General features: G+C 39.4%; 1 protein-coding gene across 1 annotated transcript; it reads left to right on the forward strand.

Annotated features, from left to right (window-relative positions):
• The first annotated feature begins 214 nt into the window (after positions 1 to 214).
• Positions 215 to 4998, forward strand: LOC148012331 (diphosphomevalonate decarboxylase MVD2, peroxisomal-like). Its single transcript, XM_087669099.1, has 11 exons — positions 215 to 234; positions 347 to 949; positions 1531 to 1729; positions 2333 to 2399; positions 2872 to 2935; positions 3026 to 3106; positions 3242 to 3328; positions 3417 to 3574; positions 4023 to 4071; positions 4212 to 4336; positions 4417 to 4998. Exons 2-11 carry the CDS (start codon positions 698 to 700, stop codon positions 4607 to 4609), a joined length of 1275 nt encoding a protein of 424 aa, XP_087525225.1. The 5' UTR covers positions 215 to 234; positions 347 to 697; the 3' UTR covers positions 4610 to 4998.
• Positions 4999 to 24986: the final 19988 nt, after the last annotated feature.

Genomic DNA, 24986 nt, shown 5'->3' on the forward strand with positions numbered 1-24986 from the left:
CTATGGCTTTTGGGAAACACTTGTGAAGTATCATTATAGCCTTACAACTTTGGCATGCAAGAATAGAGAGTGCAACTTGACATAAGGAAAATAAGGTCTTCACTTGGGGCCTTCCTTTAGCCATGCTAATAACGTGTCTAGCAAGCAGGTAGGGCACCAAGTTTCAACTGACGTCTAAACATTTTCAAGCACATGTCTGAGTTTTGACTATCTTCCAAGGAAAAAAATGCATATGTAGGTACCTTTCATTTCTTTCCTACTTTAATGTATATCATATTTCTGTGCCCTTTGTAATTTAGAAAAAGCTTGTCTTGATTTTGACTAAAGTGGGTTCTGGTGAGAGCAGTTGATTCAATAATCAGAGCGAGCAGAAAGAAGGAAATAAATAGATCCCATCTTCAACTGCTCCCCTATCACTCTGTCTGGAAAGCTGCTGCATCGAAGCAATTTTTGGGCTGTCATAATTCCTTCTCCCTGTAGTGTTTCTCTGAGATTTCGTGGCAACGCATTCAGTGGTCTCACGAAGCATTTTGGGCTGCCATCAATCCTTCTCCCCTGCCTCTGAGATTTCATGGCAACACACACTCAGTGGTCTTCTTCTTTTTGAGTAGCGATTCGGGGGAAGGCATCAGCTCCATTCTGATTTCGTTCTCACATTGAATAACTGACTTTAGTTGCAGCCCACCTCTTCTTGGCCATGGCAGGATCTGATCAGCAGCCATCATCTAATAAGAAGAATGACAAGGTGGAGGATTGGATTGCCATGGTCACGGCCAGAGCTCCCACCAACATAGCAGTGATCAAGTATTGGGGCAAGCGCGATGAGAAGCTCATCTTGCCCATCAATTCCAGCATCAGCGTTACCCTCAACCCTGACGATCTTTCTGCCACAACGACTGTCGCTGCAAGCCCTTCCTTTACTTCGGATCGCCTGTGGCTCAATGGCAAGGTCAGTTTTTTCCCCTTTGTTTTTTCATCGAGGTTGGTGAAATTAAAGAATGATCAGATGTACAAGAGGCCGTCTGGCCAGCATGCGATCATATTGCTGGAATTAAAAGAATAACCAGATGTACAACAGGCCATCTGGCCAGCATGCGAAAGCCATAGTCATCACTCGGAAGCACAAAACCCACAAAAAAGTCGATAGTGTGGAACCAGGAAACAGAAAACTTGTTTAAGTCCTTGAACAGCGACAATATCCTGCACCATCATGCGCGTGTATACATCCAACACTTAAAATCCGTGTTTGCATATCAGGAGAAGCTCACTTGTCTCATCAATGTACTTAGTACTCAAATATCCTGGTTGTAGATGGACTTGGTGACAAATGTATCAAAGATTGAACAGCAAGAATTGTGTAAATTAGAAGAGTATTATTTCTAATTCAGATAGATGAATAGTGCATGCTTAGTGTTATGGCACAATTATCTATCTGGTCTTGTGGGTTGTTTGGTTGCAAATTTATGAGAGGTCAAACAACAAGAATGCCAATTCATTCACAAATATCCTTCTTTTCGGTTTTTCATACAGGAGGTCTCCATTGAAGGGGAGAGATACAGAAATTGCCTGAGAGAGATCAGATCTCGAGCAGGAGATGTTTTTGATGAGAAAACTGGCGTTGTTATCAAAAAGAGGGATTGGGAACACCTGAAATTGCATATTGCATCGAAAAACAATTTTCCTACAGCAGCTGGATTGGCCTCCTCAGCTGCAGGGTTCGCATGCCTCGGTAAACTTTTATTTTTAGAAATTATGTTTGGAAGTACTGCTGAATTATATACAATACTCTTTTGACTTGCATTGGTCCTTATGATAGTTCAAAGTGTCGTTTTTTATAAATTGTGAGTAGTCCCAAATGTCTGGTGCCAAAACATAGGTGGTAAGTCAAGTGTTAAAGAACTCCCCACTGTGCAACTAGTGAGTTTGGACATTGGGTGCCACAGGACATACTAAAAGATTTTTAGGTCCTAAGATAGATGATGTGAGGTGTACATCTTTGAGTTGTGGACTGTGATCAGTAAAAGTGTAATCAACAAGGTTTGCACCTTTTGGTTTTGTCAAGCCTTTAAAAAAACCTAATTTTGGACTAATGTTATCAGAGCCTTTTTTAAAATCTACTTGTGTTTCCTTTTTGTTTTAGCGTTCTGTGTGCAAATTGGATTGTTGATATGTCCTGATCAGTGTTTAGATTTAGTGCATTCCATTGAAAATTGCCAATATATTATGCCATTGCCCCTTCATGCGACAAAGAGCATGCTTTAGTTAAGATCTAAGACAACTTGTATAGTTCAGCCAGGTTGAGTTTGTTTCTTATCTTGCTTTCTGACTGCAGTTTATGCTTTGGCTCAACTAATGGGAGTTAAAGAGAGCTATGAAGGAGAGCTTTCTTCACTTGCAAGGTTTGCATATCATGAAATTTTTTGTGTATACACACTACTTTCTGGAGCAACATGTCAACCATTATAAACGTTAGATGAACATAGGTAATAGTTTTATAGTAGATATTAAAAGTTTCAGGTGTCTGCTGACAAAACATTGCTCTTCTACTTTGCACCAACTCACTCTTAATCTTCCTATAGCATGGATTTTTGTAGAAAATAACCCTTCTGGGATTTCATTCCCATTGATCAACTTGACTTGCCTACAGCTGCAACACCTTGTTGGTCATTTTGACAATTCTCTGATTGGCTTACTTGAAATGGTTTTTGAAAACTTCTTACGCTGGTATCATGCTATTAATGGAGTACAATTTCATTATGGAATGAAGATTCGAGAGTGCAATTTCATTATGGAATGAAGATTTTGTCATTTGGATGGGGAAATTAGTTATGGATTTCTGAGAGCAATATGCTTACACTTTGTACTCTGCAGGGTTGGTTCTGGTAGTGCCTGCCGCAGTCTTTATGGTGGGTTTGTCAAATGGGAAATGGGAACGGTATTTCTTCTTGTTGCCAGTTGAATAAATTATTGGCACTTAAGTTATTTTCTGCTGGTACTAACTGTCGATTTGCCTTTGAAAGTGCAGAAAAATGATGGCAAAGACAGTGTTGCCATCCAACTTGCAGGTGAAAGTCATTGGACAGATCTGGTGGTAATTATTGCTGTGGTAAGTATTGCTCTAACTTTGAATCTTTTGAGGAAATTATTACTGTCGTGAGTATTGCTCTAACTTTAAATCTTTTGAGGAAATGGATCTGTTGAGAAGCATTGTTTTGACAACACCAGGGCTCTTGATCAACAGGTAAGTTCTCGGCAAAAGGAAACCAGCAGTACAGCAGGCATGCAAGAAAGTGTCCGTACCAGCAAGCTGTTGGATCACAGGGCTAAGGTAAGCTTTTGATAAAAGTTGCTGATTACTCCTTGCTGAGAATGGAATCTGAGATGATAAGCTTCTGATATACCTATGGCAAGTTCAGGAGCTGGTTCCAAAACTCATAATAGAGATGGAAGAAGCAATCAAGGATCGTGATTTTACAACATTCTCTCGCATCTGCTGTTCAGATAGCAATCAGTTTCATGCCACGTGCTTAGACACTTATCCGCCGATATTTTACTTGAATGATACTTCTCGAAGGTAAGTCTTTTTAATTAATTCTCGTAACTGACTGCAGTTCAGTTTATGTTCATCCAAACATGAGCTTCTTGGTTGTATGTGGGTACATCTGTTTGTACTCTGGCACATGTTCATTGCTAAAGCAGGTGAGGTCTGTATGCATAGTGCCCTTAATTTGAATATTTAAAGATAACTGCATACTTACCATCTCTTAGTTGTAACAATCACTACCCAGACTTGAGCTCATGAATGAAAGTATAGATATAAAATAGGCAGTAAGTTTCTAAAAGTTAGATGGGAGTCTCATTTTGGCAGCCATATTGTTAAATGATTTGCCTTTGCACCTTTTATTGTGTGAAAAAGAAAGGGCCTTTGTGCATGAATGTATGCATATCCATGTTAGCTTGCATGGAAATCACATGCTTGTGCCTTGAAGGAGTGTTTGAGTTAATAAGTTATGTGTGGGCAGGATTATAAGCTTTGTTGATCGGTGGAACAAGGTGCAGGGCTCTCCACAGGTTCCATGCTTTAGCATACTATTCTTTTCACTTTATTGTGTTGCATGCACATTTCTAGAACTTTGTGGTAGATTTTGAGAAGGAAGTTTAAAGTCTCTGAGGTAGATAAAACTATGTCTCAACTCAGGATGATCTTGCAGGCTGCATACACATTTGATGCTGGACCTAATGCTGTTCTTTTTGCTCCAAATAAAAGCACAGCATGTCAACTTCTCAACAGGTTGCTGTTTTATTTTCCTCCACCCGAAGGAGCAGCATTGTCAAGGTAATTGATTTGCATGTGTTAAAATACCTCCAGAGAAGTAATCTACCAGGTTAGATGACATGTACTCAATGTGATGACAGCTATGTTGTGGGTGATACAAGCATAATACCAATTGAAGAGGTAGATACCTCTTTTGTTCCTCCAGAGTCCCATGGACTCAGTACAACAAGGATACCTGGCGAACTGGATTATATTTTATGCACGCGACCTGGTAGAGGACCTTATATGTTGACAGAGCACCTTCTGGATGCTAGCACAGGCCTTCCTTTATGATAAACAATTGCATCATTTGGGATCTTCATAAGTCAAATGAAAGCTTCCTTTGAGAAGGGCTCACAATATTGAGACCTCCATCAGGGTTGAGGAGGGCGGATTTTCTTGTAATTTGTAATTGCTTCTCTAATTGATTCTTATTCTTAGTCAGACACCATGTTTACTTGGATAATCAAAACAGCCATTTTGTTTGGCAACTGCTGCCAGAAAGAGATGATTTTGTAAACTGTTATGAGAGAAAAATTATCAGAAAATAGATGCTTGCATTTGATACTGTTCAGCTCTTGTATGCTACATTGCAAAGTATTAATATGCATACATTTCGAGAGTGTACAGAACTCTTTTGAGATTCAAACAATTACCTAAAAGATTCAACTCATACAGGAAGATCCATCTTACATTGTAAATCCAGACTTTGGATGGTTATGCCCATTTACAAGCTGACAGAAAACTTCTTTAGTGAAGAGTTATTCAAGTTGAGTGTTTTGCAGGTGGAGAGAGAGGTTTTAATCCAAAGCTGTGATGCTTATAATTAAAGTTTACACAACCATATGATTATAGATAAGACCCAAAATGAGTGTGAGGAAATTTCTTTAGTGAAGAGCAAGGAGTTTGGTAGGTGGAGAGAGATTTAATCCAAAGCTGTGACACTTGTAATAAAGTTTCCACAAATACATTCTTGGACGTGAATAGATTTGATAATACACCTCCAGGGAAGCCGGACGCAGTGTTCAAACTCACACCCCCCAAACTCAACCCACATCTGAACCACTATGCCATGACCCCATTGGCACAAATGATTCCTTGTTCACATGATAATAAGATAATCTAAATAAGATCCAAAATGAGGGTGAGGAAATTTCTTTAGTGAAGAGCTAAGTGTTTTGTAGGTGGTGTAGAGAGAAATTTAATCCAAAGCTGTGACACTTGTAATAAAGTTTCCACAAATAGATGATTCTTGGACATGAATAGATTTGATAATACACCTCCGAGGAAGCTGGACGTAGGGTTCGAACTCACACACCCCAAACTCAACCCACATCCGAACCGCTATGCCATGATATTGTTGGCACAAATAGATGATTCCTTGTTTGCACGAAATAATGTCATCATAAATAAGACAAAATGATTTTGATAGAAATGAAAATGATAAAAGGAAGCTCACCATTGTGTACATTCCTTGAGACCAAGCTTGGAATGCTTAGTAGAAATTACACCAAAAGAAATTTGAATATAGATGATTATGTGTGCCTAAATTCTAACAACACACTCCCTTGTTTAGCAACATACATGTCTTGGTTGTATGATCACATTGTGTGAGTGCTCATTTCTAAGCAGGCACCATAACTATGGTTGGTTGAAACCAGCCTTCCTTCTTGGGTAGGATGGTAGATGACCTGATGTAGCACTAATCATAGCAGGTAAATAAAATTTGAAATACATTCATTACCATGTTAATCTTGGATAGCTGACACTAGATTGGCTCCAAAATTGGTGCCTCTTGCGGTATTCCTTTAGCTTGTATTGCTTGAATTCATAGTAGATTGAGATATAGACTCATCTCTTTATAAATTCCAATACATTTGGCTTTCGTTGATGACATCAATATCCAATTTGCTCCTTTTTTTTGACAGAATTTGCACAAATTGAATCGAGAACGCTTGCATGTAGGTCAGCTTCAATGTGGATGTATAGTCTCTTATCACATTTGTTGTAATTGCCTCAATTCCAAGAATTGCTTTGATCTTTGGACTTTTATTTAATGGGCTCACACTTTGAGGTGGCTAAGAAATCCTCATTACAACATTAATTAGGTTTCAATTTAGCAAAACAATGTTCAATATTTTCCCCTCTTGTTTTAGAGAGAAAATCAGGTCACTTGTTGGTTTTTAAAATTGTGCTATTGTGTGAAAATGTGATTCTGCACCAACAACTATCAATGACCTTGTTTTTAGGGTTTTTTTGCTATTTACAACCCCAAAATCTATTCCAGATCAGGTTGACTTGCTGTCTCGAAGCTTTAGTAGTTGTCTCCTTGCCCACAACTGAGTTTTACATCCTCAAATCTGCCCCAAACAGCCCACAATGGGAGGAAAACAGCCCAACATGATTTATACACTTGTTATATAGCCCAAAGTTGATCCATACTTGACATTTGGTACATTTTCATGTTCATTGGGGCCTCCACATGCAAAAATGAGTTGCCTAGCCCTCATTAAAATAATGTTGAAGGCACCCAACCTCAATTTGAAATTCCTAGTCTCTTTGAGCTAGAAAGTGTTGAAACTTTTTACAAACCTTAGTCTAGGACATTAAATAATTTAAATCTTTGATCCCCATGATACCAGAAGTCATTTCCAAGGGGAAATTCAATGTCCTTGACCAAGATTTGACTTAGGAATTCCATTGGCACATGTTTATCACAACTTTTGCTAATGTTCCCCATTGCCAAATCTAGATTGTTTGTCACTTTGACACACATCTAACTTAATCTTGTGTGTGCACAAGTTAATTGTCCAAAGAGCATTAAGTTAAAAATTAACATCCTCATGATAGACCTCCCCTTATACACCTATTTCTTAACCATGCTCATGCCCTCTACAAATTGTATACTTGAAATTCCAGTTATTTAAATTAGTTATGATCATGAACCATAATCATTGTATTGCTTAACCATGCTCATGCTCTCTAGAAATTGTATACTTGAAATTCTAGTTATTTAAACTAGTTATGATCTACACACATGAACCATAACCATTGTCTGAATCATAATGGATGCATCCACATTCCAAACCTAACACCATTTGACTACCAAGGCAAAGTAATGCATAAACTGCTACATAAACAATGCCTTATAGAAATGGTGTACCACATGATACTCATGTTAAGCATATATTAATTACAAACCACATTTAACTTAGGTAGGTGTGCTTCTCTTGCATGATTTGCAAATGTACATTGCATAGCATCCATTTGTCTCATATATGCCTCACAAATGTTTATCACATCCAAATATACATTGCGTGTATTCCATATACTCCATACATGCCAATAGCCTTTCAAATGCATAGTTTCAAAGTCTAGATGAAAACCATACACATATACATATAAACTCATAGTGAGTAGTACATTGAATCATGATCTCGATGGTATAAATATTATTTGCATACAATACCTTGGATCTAAACCAAGTGCATCCAAGATCCACTACATAACTGAGCTATTCGCCACTAGGGGATTGGAGGTGTAATATCTCCCTTGAACATCATGCAAAACTCTGGACCTTGTATGCCATGTTGAACTTGAAAGATCATGATTCAAAGTCTTCTAATTGAAATACATCAAGGTAAAGTCCATCATTGAGGATGATCTACTAGGTCACCCTATCCATCCATTTGCATCCTTGCTTAGGTGAAATAATCTTGAAATTTCACTTAGTGTGGCAAATGGAAGTTTTACCTCTAACTTGGAGACTTTACCTCAACTTCACTTACCTCAAAACCTCCACTAGGTTCTAGGCCTTTGCCCCTCTAGACCACATACACTTTTGGAACTTTCACACTGCTGCTAAAAATGTTATATTGGTTGCATTTTTCTCATGACTAGCACTATATGGAGCATTTGCATGACCAACATTGATACCATGAGCCTCAAACACACTAGTGCTAGCAAATATATTACCAAACATACCACTTTGTGCCCCAAGCATCAAGCCAACATTACTATACATGGGCTTTTTCATTCCACTTGTCATACTTGATAGATTGGGCCTTGCATTCCATGCATTGCTTGTTGCATATACCATAAGGATTCAGGTCGTACATCCCCATAGATGGTCATTGACCAGCCATTGCATGGAAAATAGATCCACCTCCAAAGTATCTCGGGTGTCCACATTAGCATGCATGCCTTGTTGTCCAAAACTCATTGGATTGGCACAACCAAGTTGGCCTTGCATTTGCATAGGTTACCCTATTGGCATTGCTTTTGATCATCACCAACATTTGGTGCATCTTAAGGCTACAATGGTTCTTCTTTGGGAGTTTCTTGCTATTTGGAAGCTTTGGAGGATGATATCTTTTTCTTGCCCTTGGTGTCCTTCTTCAAGAAATTCAAGAATTACATGAATTAAGGATCCTTAGCCAATTGTGCTAAGATATTAGCTATTGTCCCAAGGCTATAGTGGCTCTTCTTTGGGAGTTTCTTGTTGTTTAGAAGCTTTGGAGGATGATATCTTCTTCTTGCCCTTGGTGTCCTTCTTCGAGGAATTCAAGAATTATGGATACTTAGCCAATTGAGCAAAGACACCACCTATTGTCCTCAATCGAGTCTTAAATTGGTCATTATAGTCTTCATCTCCTTGTTGGTCTCATCAGTGTTTTGAGGCCTCATTCGAGGGACTTGCTTCTTGATCTAAACCAACATTTTTAGCATGTTGCCCATGCTGTGTGTCCAATCCAAGGTTAGGCCCCCCAATGCTTTGCGAACCTTTAGAATGTGAAGCATCATTATGACTTGAAACCATTTCACTAGAGTATGATAACATACTTGCACTCAACTGATCACAAATTCAGCAATGTGCAACAATTCTAGCATGTAATGAGGTGCCACAGGCCCACTTACTCAAGAGAGTTGACGTGACCCTCACAATGGAACCAAGAAACTAGCCTTCCTTCCCAGATTGGGTGGTAGATGACCTCATTTAATACTAATTACAACAAGCAAATAAACTCACAAATTTGACATAAATGCAATACTAGTGTCTCTGGCACTATTTCTTTATCTTGTATTGCTTGAATTTGTAGTACAATGAGATATAGACTCATCTCTCTACAAATTCAAATACATTTGGCTTTCACTGATGACTAGCCACATCAAGATACAATTTGCCCCTTGATTTTGACACAATTTGGGCATAAATTGAATCAAGAATACTTGCATGTAGGTCAACTTCAATGTGGATGTACAATCTCTATATCAACTATTTTGTAATTGCTTCAAATCGAAAAATCGCTATGATATTTGGACTTTTTTTAAATGGGCACACACTTCAAGGTGGTTGACAACAAACCTCGGTTTGAATTTAGCAAAATAGTGCTAAATATCTTCAAATTTGCTAAGATGAGGGAGAAGGACAACAAAGGAGAGAGAAATCTTCAATATGATGCCAAAAAAGTGCTATATTAGCAATCCCCTCATGTTTTAGAGAGAGAATCACATCGTTTGCTAGTTTTTAGGATTTTGGTGTTGTCTAGAATCCTAATTTCTATAGTAGCAATTGTAAATGACCTCATTTTTAGGGTTGCTATTGACAACCCCGTAATCTATTCTAGATCAGGTTTCCCTTCTATCCTGAAGCTTCAACCAAATCTCCCTACCCACAACAGAGTTCTCCACTCTCAAAGTTGCCCAAACAACCTAGAATGGGAGAAAAACAAGTAGAATGAAAGATACACTTACTTGCATACAACCCAAAATTGCTCCAAACTTGACATTTGGCACATTTTCATATTCGCTGGGCCTCCACATGTAAAAATGAATTGTCTAGCTCTTTGGCTCTACTCTCATTAAAATAACATTCAAGGTTGTCCCTCAATTTTAAATTCCTAATCTTTTTGAACTTAAAAGGGTTGAAAAATTTCACAAACCTTAGTCTAGGACATTAAATCATTTAAATTTCTAACACCCATGATATCAAAGGTCATTTCCAAGGGGAAATTTACTATCCTTGACAAAGATCTAAATTAGGCATGTCAAGAAAAGTGATGGGAGAGTATGCACTCATACCATATCAAAGAGATAGTAGGGTTTGCGGGGAGAAACATAGAGTGTATGGAAAACACTAAGAGAATAAAAACTTAGAAGAAGGGTGAAGAATGATGAACATTGAATCATGTTGTTACATGGAGGAAAAGCTTGAAGATGACTACATTTTCTTGGCTGATTAGATGGTAGTATCTGAAGGGAATTCGCATAGTGAAGGGAGTGAAATGTAGTCCTTTGGCCAATAGGGTATTGAGGTAAATGATGAATGATGAAGGAAAATTGTAGAGGGAGCGAAACCAATCCTCACATGCCCTTGGATAGGAGAGAGAAGATCACTAGCAACGACCACCACACACCAAAGTGTGTAGGACAGCATGGCAGCCTACCTTTGTCGATTGAATCATTCGAGGACAGCCTCCAGCAACAAAACACAACATACTAGGGAAGAAAATAGCTTGTAGGAGTCGATGTGGATACTGGGATTGCTAGGCTGCCAAATGCAAATCCTAGGGGTTGAGATAGATGATGCTTGTAGTAATCCAGTGTTTGCTAGTCAATATGAAGGTGTGAACCAGCAGCATGGAAATATTTGGCCAATAAGCACAGTTTACAATGGGTGGAATAGGCCACTAGGCATTCACATTAGATAGCTGCGAATGATTGTTTTCGAATTGAGTGGTCCTCTTGATAGGGGTGTAAAGAATAGTGGAGAGGCTAAGAAATAGAGAGAAGATTGATAGAATGGAGTGATTTGATGGAAATCATCTATGAATGAATGTGTAGAATGAAGGGAGATACTGCCTTATTCATAGGCACATATAGACTTGAGTGGCATTCCAAAATATGGCCGACCAGCCCTTTTTGGGGTTGTAATAGTGAAGAATGAATTAATGAAAATAAATGTAGTTAATGAATGGATTTCTCAACACCCCCTTTTAGGCCCGAAAAGGAGCCATGAGAGAGAGAGAGAGAGAGAGAGAGAGAGAGAGAGAGAGAGAGAGAGAGAGAGAGAGAGAGAGTATTAATGTCTCTAAAAGGCCAATGTGGCCTATGAGACCAAAGCAATACATACAATGATGGTGTGTTTCTCATCTAGAGGAACGAGAAAAGATTAAAAAATGCCTATAAGACTGAAAAGTGAAATAGTATCTTATAAAACGAAAACATGTTGATGATCTAAAAGTAAAAGTAGAAAAAGGAAACTCTCCATCAATGAGATGTTTGTGCTCTAAGGAGATGTATCTCTACATAGATGAGGCATCTCGACATCTGTCTCTTATGGTGCTTAATGATGGCTTTAATTTTTTTGTGGTGTGGATGTCTAGGCCTTCGTCTAGGTGGATGTGGGCACCTAGACTAGATGAGTGCTACTGCTTTATTCAAAGGGACACCTACAAAAGACGAGGTCCAATGATGATGTACTCTTGTAGGTTGTGTGGCAGTAGTAGTGGTATGTGCCATACTCGGTCATGTAGTAGTGAAAAGTTAGTGACCACTCTTTGTCTATATGAGTTGAGCCATGGGGACCTCCTACTCCCTAGAATAGCTGCTTTGCACCTCTAGAGCTCCAAGAGGAAGAAACCCAAGCATATGTGATCCTCAAACTACATGATTGATCTCAAGGGTTCAAAAACCTCTTGAAATAGATAGTGGTATTTGCCTCATATATCATAATATACTGTGCATTGGCAAATGTAGTATTCCTTTGGCTCTAGCTCTCTGTTTCATAGTAGGAATATGCATTCCTTTTGTATGCCATCTCATTTACTTGTCTCAATCCTCAGGTGGTGGGATGAGGTGTAGTTCTGTGCGCAATCCATGAGGTAGTTGTGTATCCATGTAAATGGGTCGAGTGATGAAACCATCCTTAGATACATGAAGGAAGTGGTTTGGTGGTGTGCCACTTAGTACGTCTACTATGATCACATGGTTTAGCTCTGAGATCGGCTTAGATCAAATCGAGGCTATAGTCAAAGGTGGATAGTCAGTCTTAGCTCTAATAATCTCCTATGGGGTTGAGCCCTTTGCCTATATCATATATGAGATCATCATGACCATTGGTCTTTTTATATGCTCCCACCTATCACAATATTCCTTCTTTGGTCCATCCTCGTCTCCCAAAGGATGTCTCCTCATGTGGAAGAGACTCGGACCCCAAATAGTTACCCCATATAGGAGTGTGGGAGTGACTAGGGTGTCAAAAATCCATAGTTTGGTGCGTGGTTCATGAAAATGTATGTGAGCACATTGACTCTCAAATGCACCTAAGGCTACATGTACTTTTCCAAACAAGCCTCTGATGTCTCTCCCTAAGAGAATTGTGTTTCTTTCAATATGACCCCCAAATAAACATACTCCCTGACCATCTCCACCGACTCTCCATCCAAAGAAAATTGGTGCTCAGCTCTCGTCATCCAAGCAGTTGAAGTGTTAAATACCATAACTTTAGTTTTCCTAGGGTTCACCTTAATGTCTTTATCTTTGCAAAAAAGTGATACTACATCCAAGTGTCTATTTAGTCCCTTAGGTGAGTCAGATATAAGTACAATATCGTCTGCATAAAGAAGTAATGGTATTAGCACTCTAGCTAGGATGGCTTTGGCCCCACCAGTTATGTGCACATATTTTGTACAACCCAAATAGTGTTGGTGAAAGTGGGCAGCCTTGTTTCACTGTGTTGCCTTGCATCGTAGCCCACTCACTAAGTTCATGCTCCTATAGATCCATATATTTTGGCGAGGGTATGGCTGATCATGATAGTCCTGTAGTTTCTAGGGATAAAAGGATCACCACTCTTAAAGAGTGGAATTATAATGTTGGCTGATCAGCTCATAGGGAAGCCCTCCCATACTACTCTATTAAACATATGTGCCGGTATGAGTGCTAGTATGCTGCAAGCATGCGAGAAACGCCTTGCCACTGGCACATCCTTATCATGTGCCCTTCCATTTTTTAATCTATAAATTGCATCTCTATCCATTTTCTAGGTGAAGAAAGACCACTGTCTTGGCCTACAAGCTTGTTGGGGGTTGCATAGGGTGGGTGTCCTAGTGGCAAATCATACAACTGTCTTCCATAGTCAAGCCAAACATCTGGTGATTTAATCTCTATGGGGGGTTGTCATTCGTGAAACATCTTCCATGCACTTTTAATATCATGTCTTAAAAATAGCTGATATATCTTTGCTTCCGCTTTCTCCTAGTAGACAGGCTTCTCTTCCACACAAGCTATTTAAACTTTGAAGAATGTCCTTGCTTGATGATGTGTGTGAGTGCCTAGTTCCACTTTTCTTTGTAAGCTAGCCACAGAGAGAGAGAGAGAGAGAGAGGGAGAGAGGGAGAGAGGGAGAGAGAGAGAGAGAGAGAGAGAGAGAGAGAGAGAGAGAGAGAGAGAGAGAGAGAGAGAGAGAGAGAGAGAGAGAGAGAGAGAGAGAGGATCTACCCTGTAATCCTAGTGTTCTACTTATAAGGCGACATGTAGTGAAGAACAATATACATAATGTGCTAATAATACCTGAAACTAAACCTCAAGAGAGAAGCCACAAGCTTCGTGATTCCATGTTGGAAGGAATACAAAGGCCTAGCCACCAAGTCATGGCTAAAACATCCAAGGCCTTGAACTAGGAAGAACTTGAACTTGTATATCTTGGGTATTAATGGGCGAGATGGCATGGAGATGTTAACCACCATGTTAGCCGTTGGCTTGACATTACATTTACCCTTAGAATGGTGTATTACCTTAGTCATTGTTATTTCTTGTGTGAAGCAGCCTTTATATGTCTTATGAAGTTCTTTGCCTCATGAAGTGCAGTTTTGGGGCAGTTGCAAAAACATGACATGATGAGGCATTTTGTGTATTCTTCTTGTCTATTTGATCACTTATGATGTATATGCCTGATGTGTGATGGATTTACTTGAATATATTGAGAATCTGGCAGTTGGCACCATCATCTATAGTGTCTTTGTCTCATTTGCAGCATGCCATGTGTGTTGTACTTCTCATTTTCTAATGTGTAGTGCTGAATATAGTATGTCTATGATTCTATATGGTTAGTTCTGATTTTCCATGGTTTTGGATGCGATATCAAGTATTTACCGCATGAAGCATTCTCTATCCTATTATGTATTTTGCATATAGATAGGTCAGCAACACACCCTAAGAACATAAAGGGTTGTCGATAGGGTGTGTGAATAACTACATGATGAGTACGTATCCCTTTTGAAGCTAGAGGAATGGGATCCCCCTTTGAAGTAGAATAAACATGATCCTCCTCTGAATCCCTTTCAGAGAGAGATAGGGAATCTAGAAACTCTTAGATCATGGGCTTTGGAGTGTGAGATGATTCAAGAAATGCCATTGATGGTATTGAAGAAGGTATTTGGGGTGTAGACACGAGATAACTCTTAGAGGTGGCCTCTCAAACTTGAGTAGAAGAGGGAGTGGAGGGAGGGGTATTACACAGAAACAACTTGATGTCCGTGCCAGAGTTGGTTGTCAATGGAGCCATACAAGAGAGGAGGGGAAATGGATAGCTCTTGTGGTGCCATAGGTGGGCAACAACCTCTGTCTCTTGGTGGAGTAGATTATAGGGCCAAAGTGGTGGAAGGAGTCAAACAATCACAATCTCTTGATGGAGCATATTGACGAGGAAATGGTACTCAACGTGCACTGTCTCTTGGCAGAGTAGATTGTAGAACCGCATGTCGCGTAGAAGCCACTAGATCTGAAAATGGGTGGGGGAAACCTCCATAGTGCATTGAGGTGGCCTCCAGAAGGGCTTATTGCCTTGTGGGGTCTTAGAACCTCCTTTGCTTTGCAAGGGCTTAGTGTGGATTGTATGCATCTTGTTGCCTTGAGCATAGAAATCTAATAGCAGATATAGAGTGATGTCTATGGCCCAAAATTGTGAGATGGCACAAGGTGTGAGAAGGGGAAGATGCATATACTTCGATGGGGTAGGGAGAAGAGGTTGGTGACAATAATATTTGGTGGTAGGATTGTCTTTTGCTCATCATACCTGTGTTTTCAGCATCTACTTTTGGTGGTACCTTTCCTTTATTGCCTCTTCCACATTCTTATAATTTTTGCAGATTTTTGTAATTTCCACATTGTGTTTTTGCAATCAGCTTGTGTACATTTTGTGAGAACTTTGTTTTGTGTAGTCTGTGCTATTGGTGTGGGTGTACTCTTTCTCTCCTCCTCTTCTTTCCTTTATTGTCTATTCCTATCCTCTCCAAATGACTCCCCCCTTCTATTCTATTGATGTCAAATTACACTACCCTAATTACCTAACACGGAGTGCTATTATAAAAGAATGGTTCATGCAAACGTGGTTATGGTACGTTGTGTTTAGAGCTTGTGAGTGTCCTACTCCTTTTCCAATTGTCTTTGATGAGGACAACTATGAAGAAGCTATGCTCACATGGGATATCGATGATGTTCATGCATATTTTGCTCTTATTCACAGCATCTCTAAAGAAGTCCTTTTGTCAATCACTTTCTACATGACTTCTCGAGTGATTTGGGTGAAAAATGTTATACAAGGATTCTTCACCTATGCATGTTGTCACGCTTTGTGGACACAGCTCTAGCCAATGAAGTTCAAGTAGAAGGACACTATTTATCCTTTCTTACTTCGTGTTACACATGTACAAGATCAGCTTTGACACATGTAATCTTCTCTTCTAGAGACTCATCTTGTGGGAATTGTGCTCTACAAGGTCCCTGAAGAGTTTGATGGAGTGGCCGATGCTTTGAAGGCTTAGACATAATTGATACTTGTTAGTTTTCTATAGATGTCCTCAATGCTGCTTGAGCATGAGATATCTTTATGGTTATAGGGGAGGCTTCCATCATAGTTTGGTGTGTGGCTCCTGTGAGGCCTTAACAACTACAACAAGAGGGGTGACAAGGAGAAGAAATTCAAGGCCTAGTGTTATTAGTGTGGTAAGAAGGGACATTTGCACAAGGATTGCAAAGAATTAGTGACTTTGAGGAAGAAGAAAAAGCAGGATCCGAACTTCTTTATTGAGTTATCCTCTTCCTTAGATTGCGACTCGGATCCTTCGACTAAGGCCAAGGCCAACAGGAACATCTTCTTCAAATTGCAAGAAGGGTTTGGTAGCCCCTCCTTTTTCTTTCTAGTACAAGTGATGTGGTCATCCCTCATAACTCTCTAGTGCTAGAGAGGGAATGTGAGAGGGTGGTGAGATGGGGCTTGTGAGCCTATATAGTGATATAGGTGTATAGGTTCTAGAGAGGGACATCCCTAATTCATCAATTGAAGTCTGGCAAGCTCAAATTTTGGAGCTGGGATTGATGTCTAGGTTCATGATGGATTGTTATTTGACAGAGAGTGGGATTGGCTCCTAGTCTTAGCTCACATGAGGGGACACTTTGGCAGTTTAGATTTTGGTTCGATTGATATTGATACTTTGGTTCCTTCCAATGCACCTTGGTGGTGGGTTGATCACCCAACCATTGCTTGGGTCATGGTCCTATTTTGGTGGTCTTTGTTGTATGGACTATGATGAGTCATTATCATTGTATCATAGTATTGTATCAACACTCATGATCTAAGAGAGGGTGTTAGTAGTCTAGTTAGCTCTTGTGTGAGTTTGGATCATGTGGACATTACTAGGGTGTTTAGGCATTTTATTATGGCCTTTACGATGCTTATTTGGGCATTTATTGCTAGTCGACCAACATTAAAATTGACCAATATGAAATTCTGGCCAACTTGTTGCCATTTATGGAATATTTTTGTCCTTTATATTTTGGGCTCTCTCATCAGTTAGTTATCTATCACATATATGTTTTTTGGAGAGAGGGAGCCAATGCCATTGCATACACATCTAGTGACTCATTATTGTATGCAACATTCTCATGTTTGGTATATGGATTCGATTTCTCGAGCATTCTTCTAAGTTCTCTTATTTGCAGGGTTCTTTTGTGTTTTCTCTTTCTTTCTCTTTTGTCTTGTGTTCAACAATTTGTTTTAGCATATGTTTTTGCTTCCATTGCTGCATCAACTTTTGATAGTATCCACTCCCATCTACGTACTTGTATTTGTAGTGCATATTGTGAATGAGGCATGTACCATAGAGGTTTTGACATGTTACCCTCAAGTAATCATCTTGTATATTTGGATATAATTACTATTTGGACTTTACATATTTATTCAATCTTCCTTAGTCCAAAATACCCAAGATGTCCAAAATATCCACTCCCATCTATGTACTTGTATTATTGTAGTGCATATTGTGTATGAGTTATGTACCATACAGGTTTTGGCATGTTATCCTCACATAATAATATTGTATACTCTAATAGCATTACTATTTAGAATTTACATATTTATTAAATCATCTTTAGTCCAAAATACCCAAGATATCATTTAGTATTGTAGTTTATCATATCATATGGTATTGTACCTTTCATACCTAAAAATATGGTGAAGATCACCACCAACCACCACACTCCAGAGTGTGTAGGATAGCAGGGCAGTAGCAGAAAAGAACCTCCCAGCAACAAGAAAATGCAACATACTGGGGTTGTAGAGAGCCTATAGGAGCTGATGCGGATGTTGGAAAGATGCTAGGCTACAAAATGCAAATCTTGGGATTGAGAAATGACACTCGCAATAATCCAATGTCTCCTAGTCAACATGAAGGTGTGAGCCGTCAAGCTAGTAGCATTTGGTCAAAAAATGCAGCTTGCAACGGATGGAATAGGTCACCAGGCATCAAATAGCTTCAAAGGATCATCCATGAATTGGGTTTTCCTCTTGGTAGGGGTGTAAAGAGTAGTGGAGAGGTTGAGGAATAGAGAGAAGACTAATAGAATGGAGTGGTTTGATGGAAAAAGTTTGTGAATGAATGTGTAGAATGAAGGGAGTAAGTGCCCTATTTATAGGCATAGATAGTCTCGACGAGAGGTTCCCCAAATGTGAGTGCCCAAACCTTTTTGGGGCTTTACGAGTGAAACAAAAATGAATTAATGAAAAGAAATGCAGTTAATGAATGGGTTTCTCAACAAGGCACCCCATTGACATGACGTTTGCCAATGTCCCCCATTGCTAATGCTAGGATTGTTTGTCACCGTGACACACATCTAACTAAATCTCAGATGTGCACATCATAAGTGTCACAACTTGAGTGTCCAAATAGCATTAAATTAGAAATTTACATCCTCATGACACTGGTTGACCTACAAGAATGCCCTCATTAAATGCTACCCCGCTTGTTTATTGTTTTAGATTATTTTAGCCCATATAAAGGTTTCCTCTCCTGCATCTCATATTGTTTTATACATGCGCACCAAATCTTGCTAGAAGGGGGAGACTAGGAGCACCTTTCTAGTTGACCATAGCTTGTGCCTTTACACATGCTCTTTTGCTTTGGTATATGGATTTTGTTTCCTAGGTTCATTGTTTCTAAGTTCATGTGTTATTGTTCCTTTGTTACATTCTCTATGTTGACGATAGCTTCATCTTTTTGGTTTTATTGTTGGGCATCCTTTTTCCTCGGTGCTTGCTTGTGTCTTTCTCTTTTTTACATTTTCAGCTTGATTGTTTGAGTGACATAGATGTGTAAATTAGGTTGAAAAACCAAAAAATAGATGTGTAATTGTCTCTACAAAAGATTTCTTGAGTTTAATTGTGTTGCCAATTCCTTCAAAGCTTAGACATTGAATCCTCCGTCAATTTTCAACACATGACATTGATGATACTTGAGCACACATTTGCCTTATGATTACAAGGGAGGTTTTCATCTTGTTTTCATAAAATTCTCCTATTAAATTCCAAATACATGGCATTGATAATACTTGAGCACGCGTTTTCCTTGTGATTACAAGGGAGGCCTTCATCTTGTTTTGCTGGCCCTCATTTGAGTACCTTGGCTACTTTAAAGAGCGTGACACACAAAAGATGAAGGGTCAATGCTACCACTTTGGTAAGAAGAGGCACCTCCATAAGGATTGCAAGAAGCTAGCAATGTTGGATATAGAAGAAGAAGGAGAAGAAGAAGGGAAAGGACTCATCCAATTGTTCATTGTCCTTGAATTTTGGCTCAAATTTCCAACCATGAAGTGAAGGCTGCGAGGACCTTGGAAATGTCCTTCTAGCCCTAGTGGTGCCATCATCCCTTATTGATTGTTAAATGCTAGAGAGGGGGTGTGAGTGAGTAGTGGTGGGGCATGTGAACCTCATCCATAAGTAGGTGTGGTGGGCCCTAAGTGTGGCTCTCTATAGGCACCCATGAAGTCTAGCAAATTTAAAATCTAGAGTTGGTTTGCCACTCATGATCATGATGGGAGGTAAGATAGGGAGCAACTCTTTGCTCCTAGTTTGTTCCCATATGAGGAGACACTTTGATGCTTTGGTAGCCTCTCCTCCAATGTTGCATCATCCTCATATATGCACACCACATCCTACTGCAGGGAGGGAGATTGGGAGCACTTTGTTTGTTGTGCATAGATTGTGTCTTTGTACATGATCTTGCACTTTGGTATGTGGATTTTGATTCACGAGCTCATTAGTTCCTCGGTTTAATTCTCTATGTTTACCACAACTTCATCATTTTTGCTAAATTTCTAAGTAGGCACCATAACTATGGTTGGCCGACTTGCATTCATGGGCCTCGTTAGATGCTGGCTGACATGTTGATTTTTTTGTATTACTTCAGACTATATGAAGGCTCTCTCTCCATCTCAGATCTTCTTATACATGCACACTGCATCTTGCTGGAGAGAGGGATATTGGGACTTCGGAGCACTTTATAGGTTGCCCATAGCCGATGCCTTTGTACACAATCTTGTGCTTTGGTATATGGATAGTGTTTTCCAAGTTCATTATTTTAGAGATGATGTATTCTTGTTCCTTTGTTTAGTTCTCCGTGTTTACAACAACTCCACATTATTCTAACAATTTCCTCTGTTAAAGGACTAATTAACATTAATCACATCTTTTTCAGCTCATTAAGCATCCCCAAAACTCAAATATGAAATGCACTTGAAGTGTCCGGGTGCCCATGCAACGTAAGGGTTTGAGTGCCACCCAAGATAGTCTGGGTGTTGCCTTGGCTCATAAGTAGAGGATCTGTGTAGCCACTTAGTATTCCAAAAAATGGCTATCATTGCTCTTGCTCCACCTACTGGAAACTACTCCATCTCTTGCCACAACTTGTTGCCATGCCATCATCAATTGTTGGTGGCTACAGTTTCTACGTGGCAAACTAATCTACTGCCACCCAGCTGGTACCTTGGTGTGGCCCAGATGCCATGTCACCATTTGTTAGTCATTGGCGATGAGTTTCTTGCCGTTTGTCCTACTGTTTTCAACACTTGGCATAGTTGTGTTTGCTGCTGTTCAACCATCCTAGGTGATATTATCATTTTGGATACATGTGTTTGCTGCTATTCAACTATCCTAGGCTAATATCATCAACTGTTGGTGGCTGCATTTTTTGTACGGTAGGCTGTCCTGCTACCACTCAGCTACCACTTTGCTATTGCCCAATTGCCATCACTAGAAAATGATAAATTCTATGATCAATCCTAAAAGTTGTTTCAATCTCATCACCCTCCCTCTCATACAAATCTGATGGTAGCCATAGCATAGAATGATCTTAGTGAAAAAGCATGCCCTTTTCAACTCATCCAGTAAGTCATCAATCCACGGGATGGGATAGCGATTCTTCACTGTGATTTTGTTCAAGTCTTTGTAGTCAAGGCATATGCGAAAAGTGCCATCTTTCTTTTTGACTAACAAGAAAAGGGATGCATAAGGGGAAGAAGGTTCAATGAAACCTATCTCAAGAAACTCCTTGAATTTCTTTGCAACCTCTTCACATTCACACTTGGAGAGTCTATAAGGTGGCTTGTTGTCACTGGCTTGGAATGAGGCTCTACATCAAGTGGGTGGTCCACTTGCCTCTTAGGAGGAAGGGCTATAGGCATTTGAAATAAATCATTGTACTCCTCAAGTAAATCCTGCAAGGCTAAATCCTTAGATAATTTGGAGGACTAATCTGAATTTTTCTTATTCAATTGCAAGACAAAGATCTGTGAGCATTTCTTAAACTCCTATTTGAGTTGCTTTGTTGTAATGAACTGAAAATCAGCATTAACTTGGATTCTCTCTAAGCAGATGAGTTTTCCATGTATCATAAACTCCAAGAGAAGTCCATAACAATTTCCCCAATTGTTTCAACCAATCACAACCCAAGACAACATCAATAGGGCCCATATCTAAGGCAATTAGGTCAACCAATGCCACATAACTTTCAGCCAAGCATAGGGGGACTGTGGCATATACATGTGTGCAAATTTCTTTCTCTCCATTTGCTACTTGAACTTTTAGGTGATGTTGTAATTCCATAGGGGTGCATTTCAACTGGTTAGTTTTTGATTAATTAACAAAATTGTGAGTACTACCACTATCCACAAGGATGAAGACAGACTTCCCTTGGATACTTCCTTGAATGCACAGGGTGCTGGGGCTCCAAGAACTCGTCCAAGCATCCAAGGATATGGAGCAAAGGGAGGTGGTTGTCAGGTGGGATGTCAAATCAAGTGCCTGGGATGTACAACTACCTAGGTCAAAGGGGAATCCATCCTTCGGGTCATAGAACTGCTTGTGATCCACATCCTTGATATGCTCATCATTGTCTACAAGTCATCCTCATCATTGTGCCAATCTTCCATTACGTACATGCTACTAACCTTGACCTTGGCTATCTTGTAAGGGCACTTGGAGTCATGGTTGGTAGTGCACTTATCCCTACATTTAAATCATGGGCCTTTTTCATTTCATTCCTTTACAATATCCGGTGAAATGAACCATTGGCCATTGGAGGGTGATGTAGTGGACTTTCTATTTTCAGCGTACTTGCACCATTAGAGCCAAATGCTATTCCAAAAGTGACTTGCTTTCTTTTGGCATGACAGGGGAGATAAGTGGGATTTTGAGGTTATTATTAGACATGGAATTTCCTCTAAAACCACCTCCATATGAGGTTGATCTTAAAGGGCTATAGGGCTATCCATACTCTACTGAAAATATTTATTCTTATGATACTTCCTTATATATCTTTTAGGCAATTCGATTGCATCACATAGTGTGGTAGGATTTTGAGCCATGATCCCCTGATAGGCTCGGTTCTAACTCATAGATGTAATTATGCAATTTGGCATCATCACTAATACTCTCCACATACATGGTCAAGTTCATAAACTAATATGTGTACCCTCACACAATGAGATTACGTTTGTCAAGAGTGTACCATCGTTCTACCAACCGCTCTTTTTCCACAATGGATACAAATACTTGAACCATATGCATTGTAAAGTCTTCCCAATCAATGAATGGATGATTCTCTTGATTGATATAGCACCACCATGTGTGGGAAAATCCTTCCAAGTGGAGAGAAGCAAAGATAATTTTTTGATCTTAATGTGGGGAGGACAGATATTAAAGTAGGACTCTAACTTGGATGTCCATTCCTCCAAGTATGATGGTGAGGGAGATTGCCCATTGTACTTAGTGAGAAGAATCTTGTCATGAGATCATGAGAGCCTTGCTGCCCATGAAACCCTTATTGTCTATACATCCCATGATGTCCATACATATCTTGCTACCCATATATACCATGTTGTGTATTTATCCAATGTCCCCATTAATGCTATGCTGTCCATGATTGCCATGCTCGCCATTAGTACTATATTGTCCATGATGGGACTGATTCATATAAGTTCCATTGGGACTTTGAGGGAGAGTGGGGGAGTTTCTACCAATGGTGGGAGAGGGCCTCAGTGGAGGGTTGGCTACATGGTTGATGTGGGAGCTCAATAGAGGCCCGCCAATCATGAGCATAAGAGGATTCACTAACCTCGTAGGTAGAAGGGGGAATATCCTTGGATCCTATATATGAAGGGAAACAAGACAACAATCGATGGGATAATGATTATCATAGATATGACCCCTTCTACAAAACTTTTTATCATCAACCCTCGAATGTACAAAAAGTAAATGCAGTCAATAATCAAGTTCATGAAGGTGGAAACTATGATGAGTGAAGATCAACCCATGACATCCAAAACAAAGAGCATGTTTTAAATAGTCAACCCTCATCTTATGGTTTTGGGTCACCTACTTTTAGGAAAAACTCATGGAACAAAGATTCATGGAGGCAATATTCTTATGGGAAACCATCTTACAATGAAAATAATATAAGAAAGATATCAATATCACTAATTTCAAAGGGGATATCACTTCACCTTGGAATGGGAGGAGTGGATTAATAACCTTGAATTATACTTCACCCTTTATCTTAGAACTGAAGAGGCCAAGATTTATTTTGCACCTCTTCATTTTGAAGATTACACCCATACTTGGTGGCGTTACATGCACAAGATTGGGCAAAACTTACTCACTTGGGAGGAGTTCAAGCAAGCAATGATTGATGTCTTTGTTTCTCCTTTGGAAAAAGAAAGGCACCAAAGAAGATGGTATGCATGTGCTCAGAGAGGAATATCAATTTAGAGAATATTCCAACACCTACCTGAGTCTCTCCATGTATGTTGAAGGCATTTTAGATTTTGCTAAGCTGAATAAATACGTTTTTGGTCTTGACCTTGCCCTATCATCGAAGGTAGAAGCTTAACAACCAAAAACAGTAAATGAGGCCATACAATTGGTTGAAAAATACTCCTTGAAGTACAAAAGAGATGCACAAAATTTCTAGCAAAGGAGTATGGTAAATTATATTTCCAATCAACCTACAAAATATGGGCAAGTTTTCAACCAATCAAGAGACGCTTTTAAGCAAAAAAACAAGGATTATAATAGTCAAAATAGTTATAATGCCAAATTTTTCCATTGTTTATGCCTCTAAACAGGGTGGAAATTATGCACATAAACAAGTGAAAGTTTCAAAAATGTGGCTGAGGCAATATGCACCTTTTCAAGAACTGAAAATGCTCCTAAACTGTCACAAAACAGTTCCAGCAACAATAAATGCATGCAAAAGGATTATGCTTCAAATGTGGGGAGAAGTGGTCACAAGATCATAAACTGAAGTGTAAAGCTAAGAACTCAGAAATCAATATGGTGATGATTCAAGATGTGGAAGTTGAAGATGAAGAAGATCAAGAGGGAAATTTAATGCATGTTGATGCATACCTAATGGTTGAAGAGATTCATGATTGAAGAAGAGGATGCCACTAATGAAGGATTCTATGGTCCCATGTATGGATTTCCATTTGATCCGGGTGGCACTCATGATTCTCATACCTCCTTGTGTACTATTTCACATGATGCATGGACCAGTTGGAAAGAAAAAGGTACATCTAGACTCAAAGGTTTCATTAATGGCAAGGTTGCACATATTTTTGTGGATATGGGCAGCACTCATAGCTTCGTCAACACTAAATCTTTGAACGGTCTGAAGTTAATACCCATTGATATGGATTCTTCCTTGTGGATACAAGTTGCCAATGGTGTATATGAGTCTAGTAAAGAAGTGTATCCATGTACTTCCATTGAGCTATGGTCCTCTTACCAATACAAGTGGACTTGATCACTTTAGATATGGGGCCTACTTACCTTGTT

This window comes from Lygodium microphyllum, chromosome 27 (assembly GCF_053477565.2).
Source record: "Lygodium microphyllum isolate KBCC chromosome 27, Lygodium_microphyllum_v1.1.10, whole genome shotgun sequence".
NCBI lineage: Eukaryota > Viridiplantae > Streptophyta > Polypodiopsida > Schizaeales > Lygodiaceae > Lygodium > Lygodium microphyllum.

Excerpts from the sequence above, each read along its gene's own strand:
- LOC148012331 (XM_087669099.1), top strand. The coding sequence starts at position 698 with ATGGCAGGATCTGATCAGCAGCCATCATCTAATAAGAAGAATGACAAG. Across the intron at positions 3,575-4,022 it reads TTGAATGATACTTCTCGAAG|GATTATAAGCTTTGTTGATC; the intron begins GTAAGTCTTTTT and ends ATGTGTGGGCAG. Across the intron at positions 4,072-4,211 it reads AGGTGCAGGGCTCTCCACAG|GCTGCATACACATTTGATGC; the intron begins GTTCCATGCTTT and ends ATGATCTTGCAG.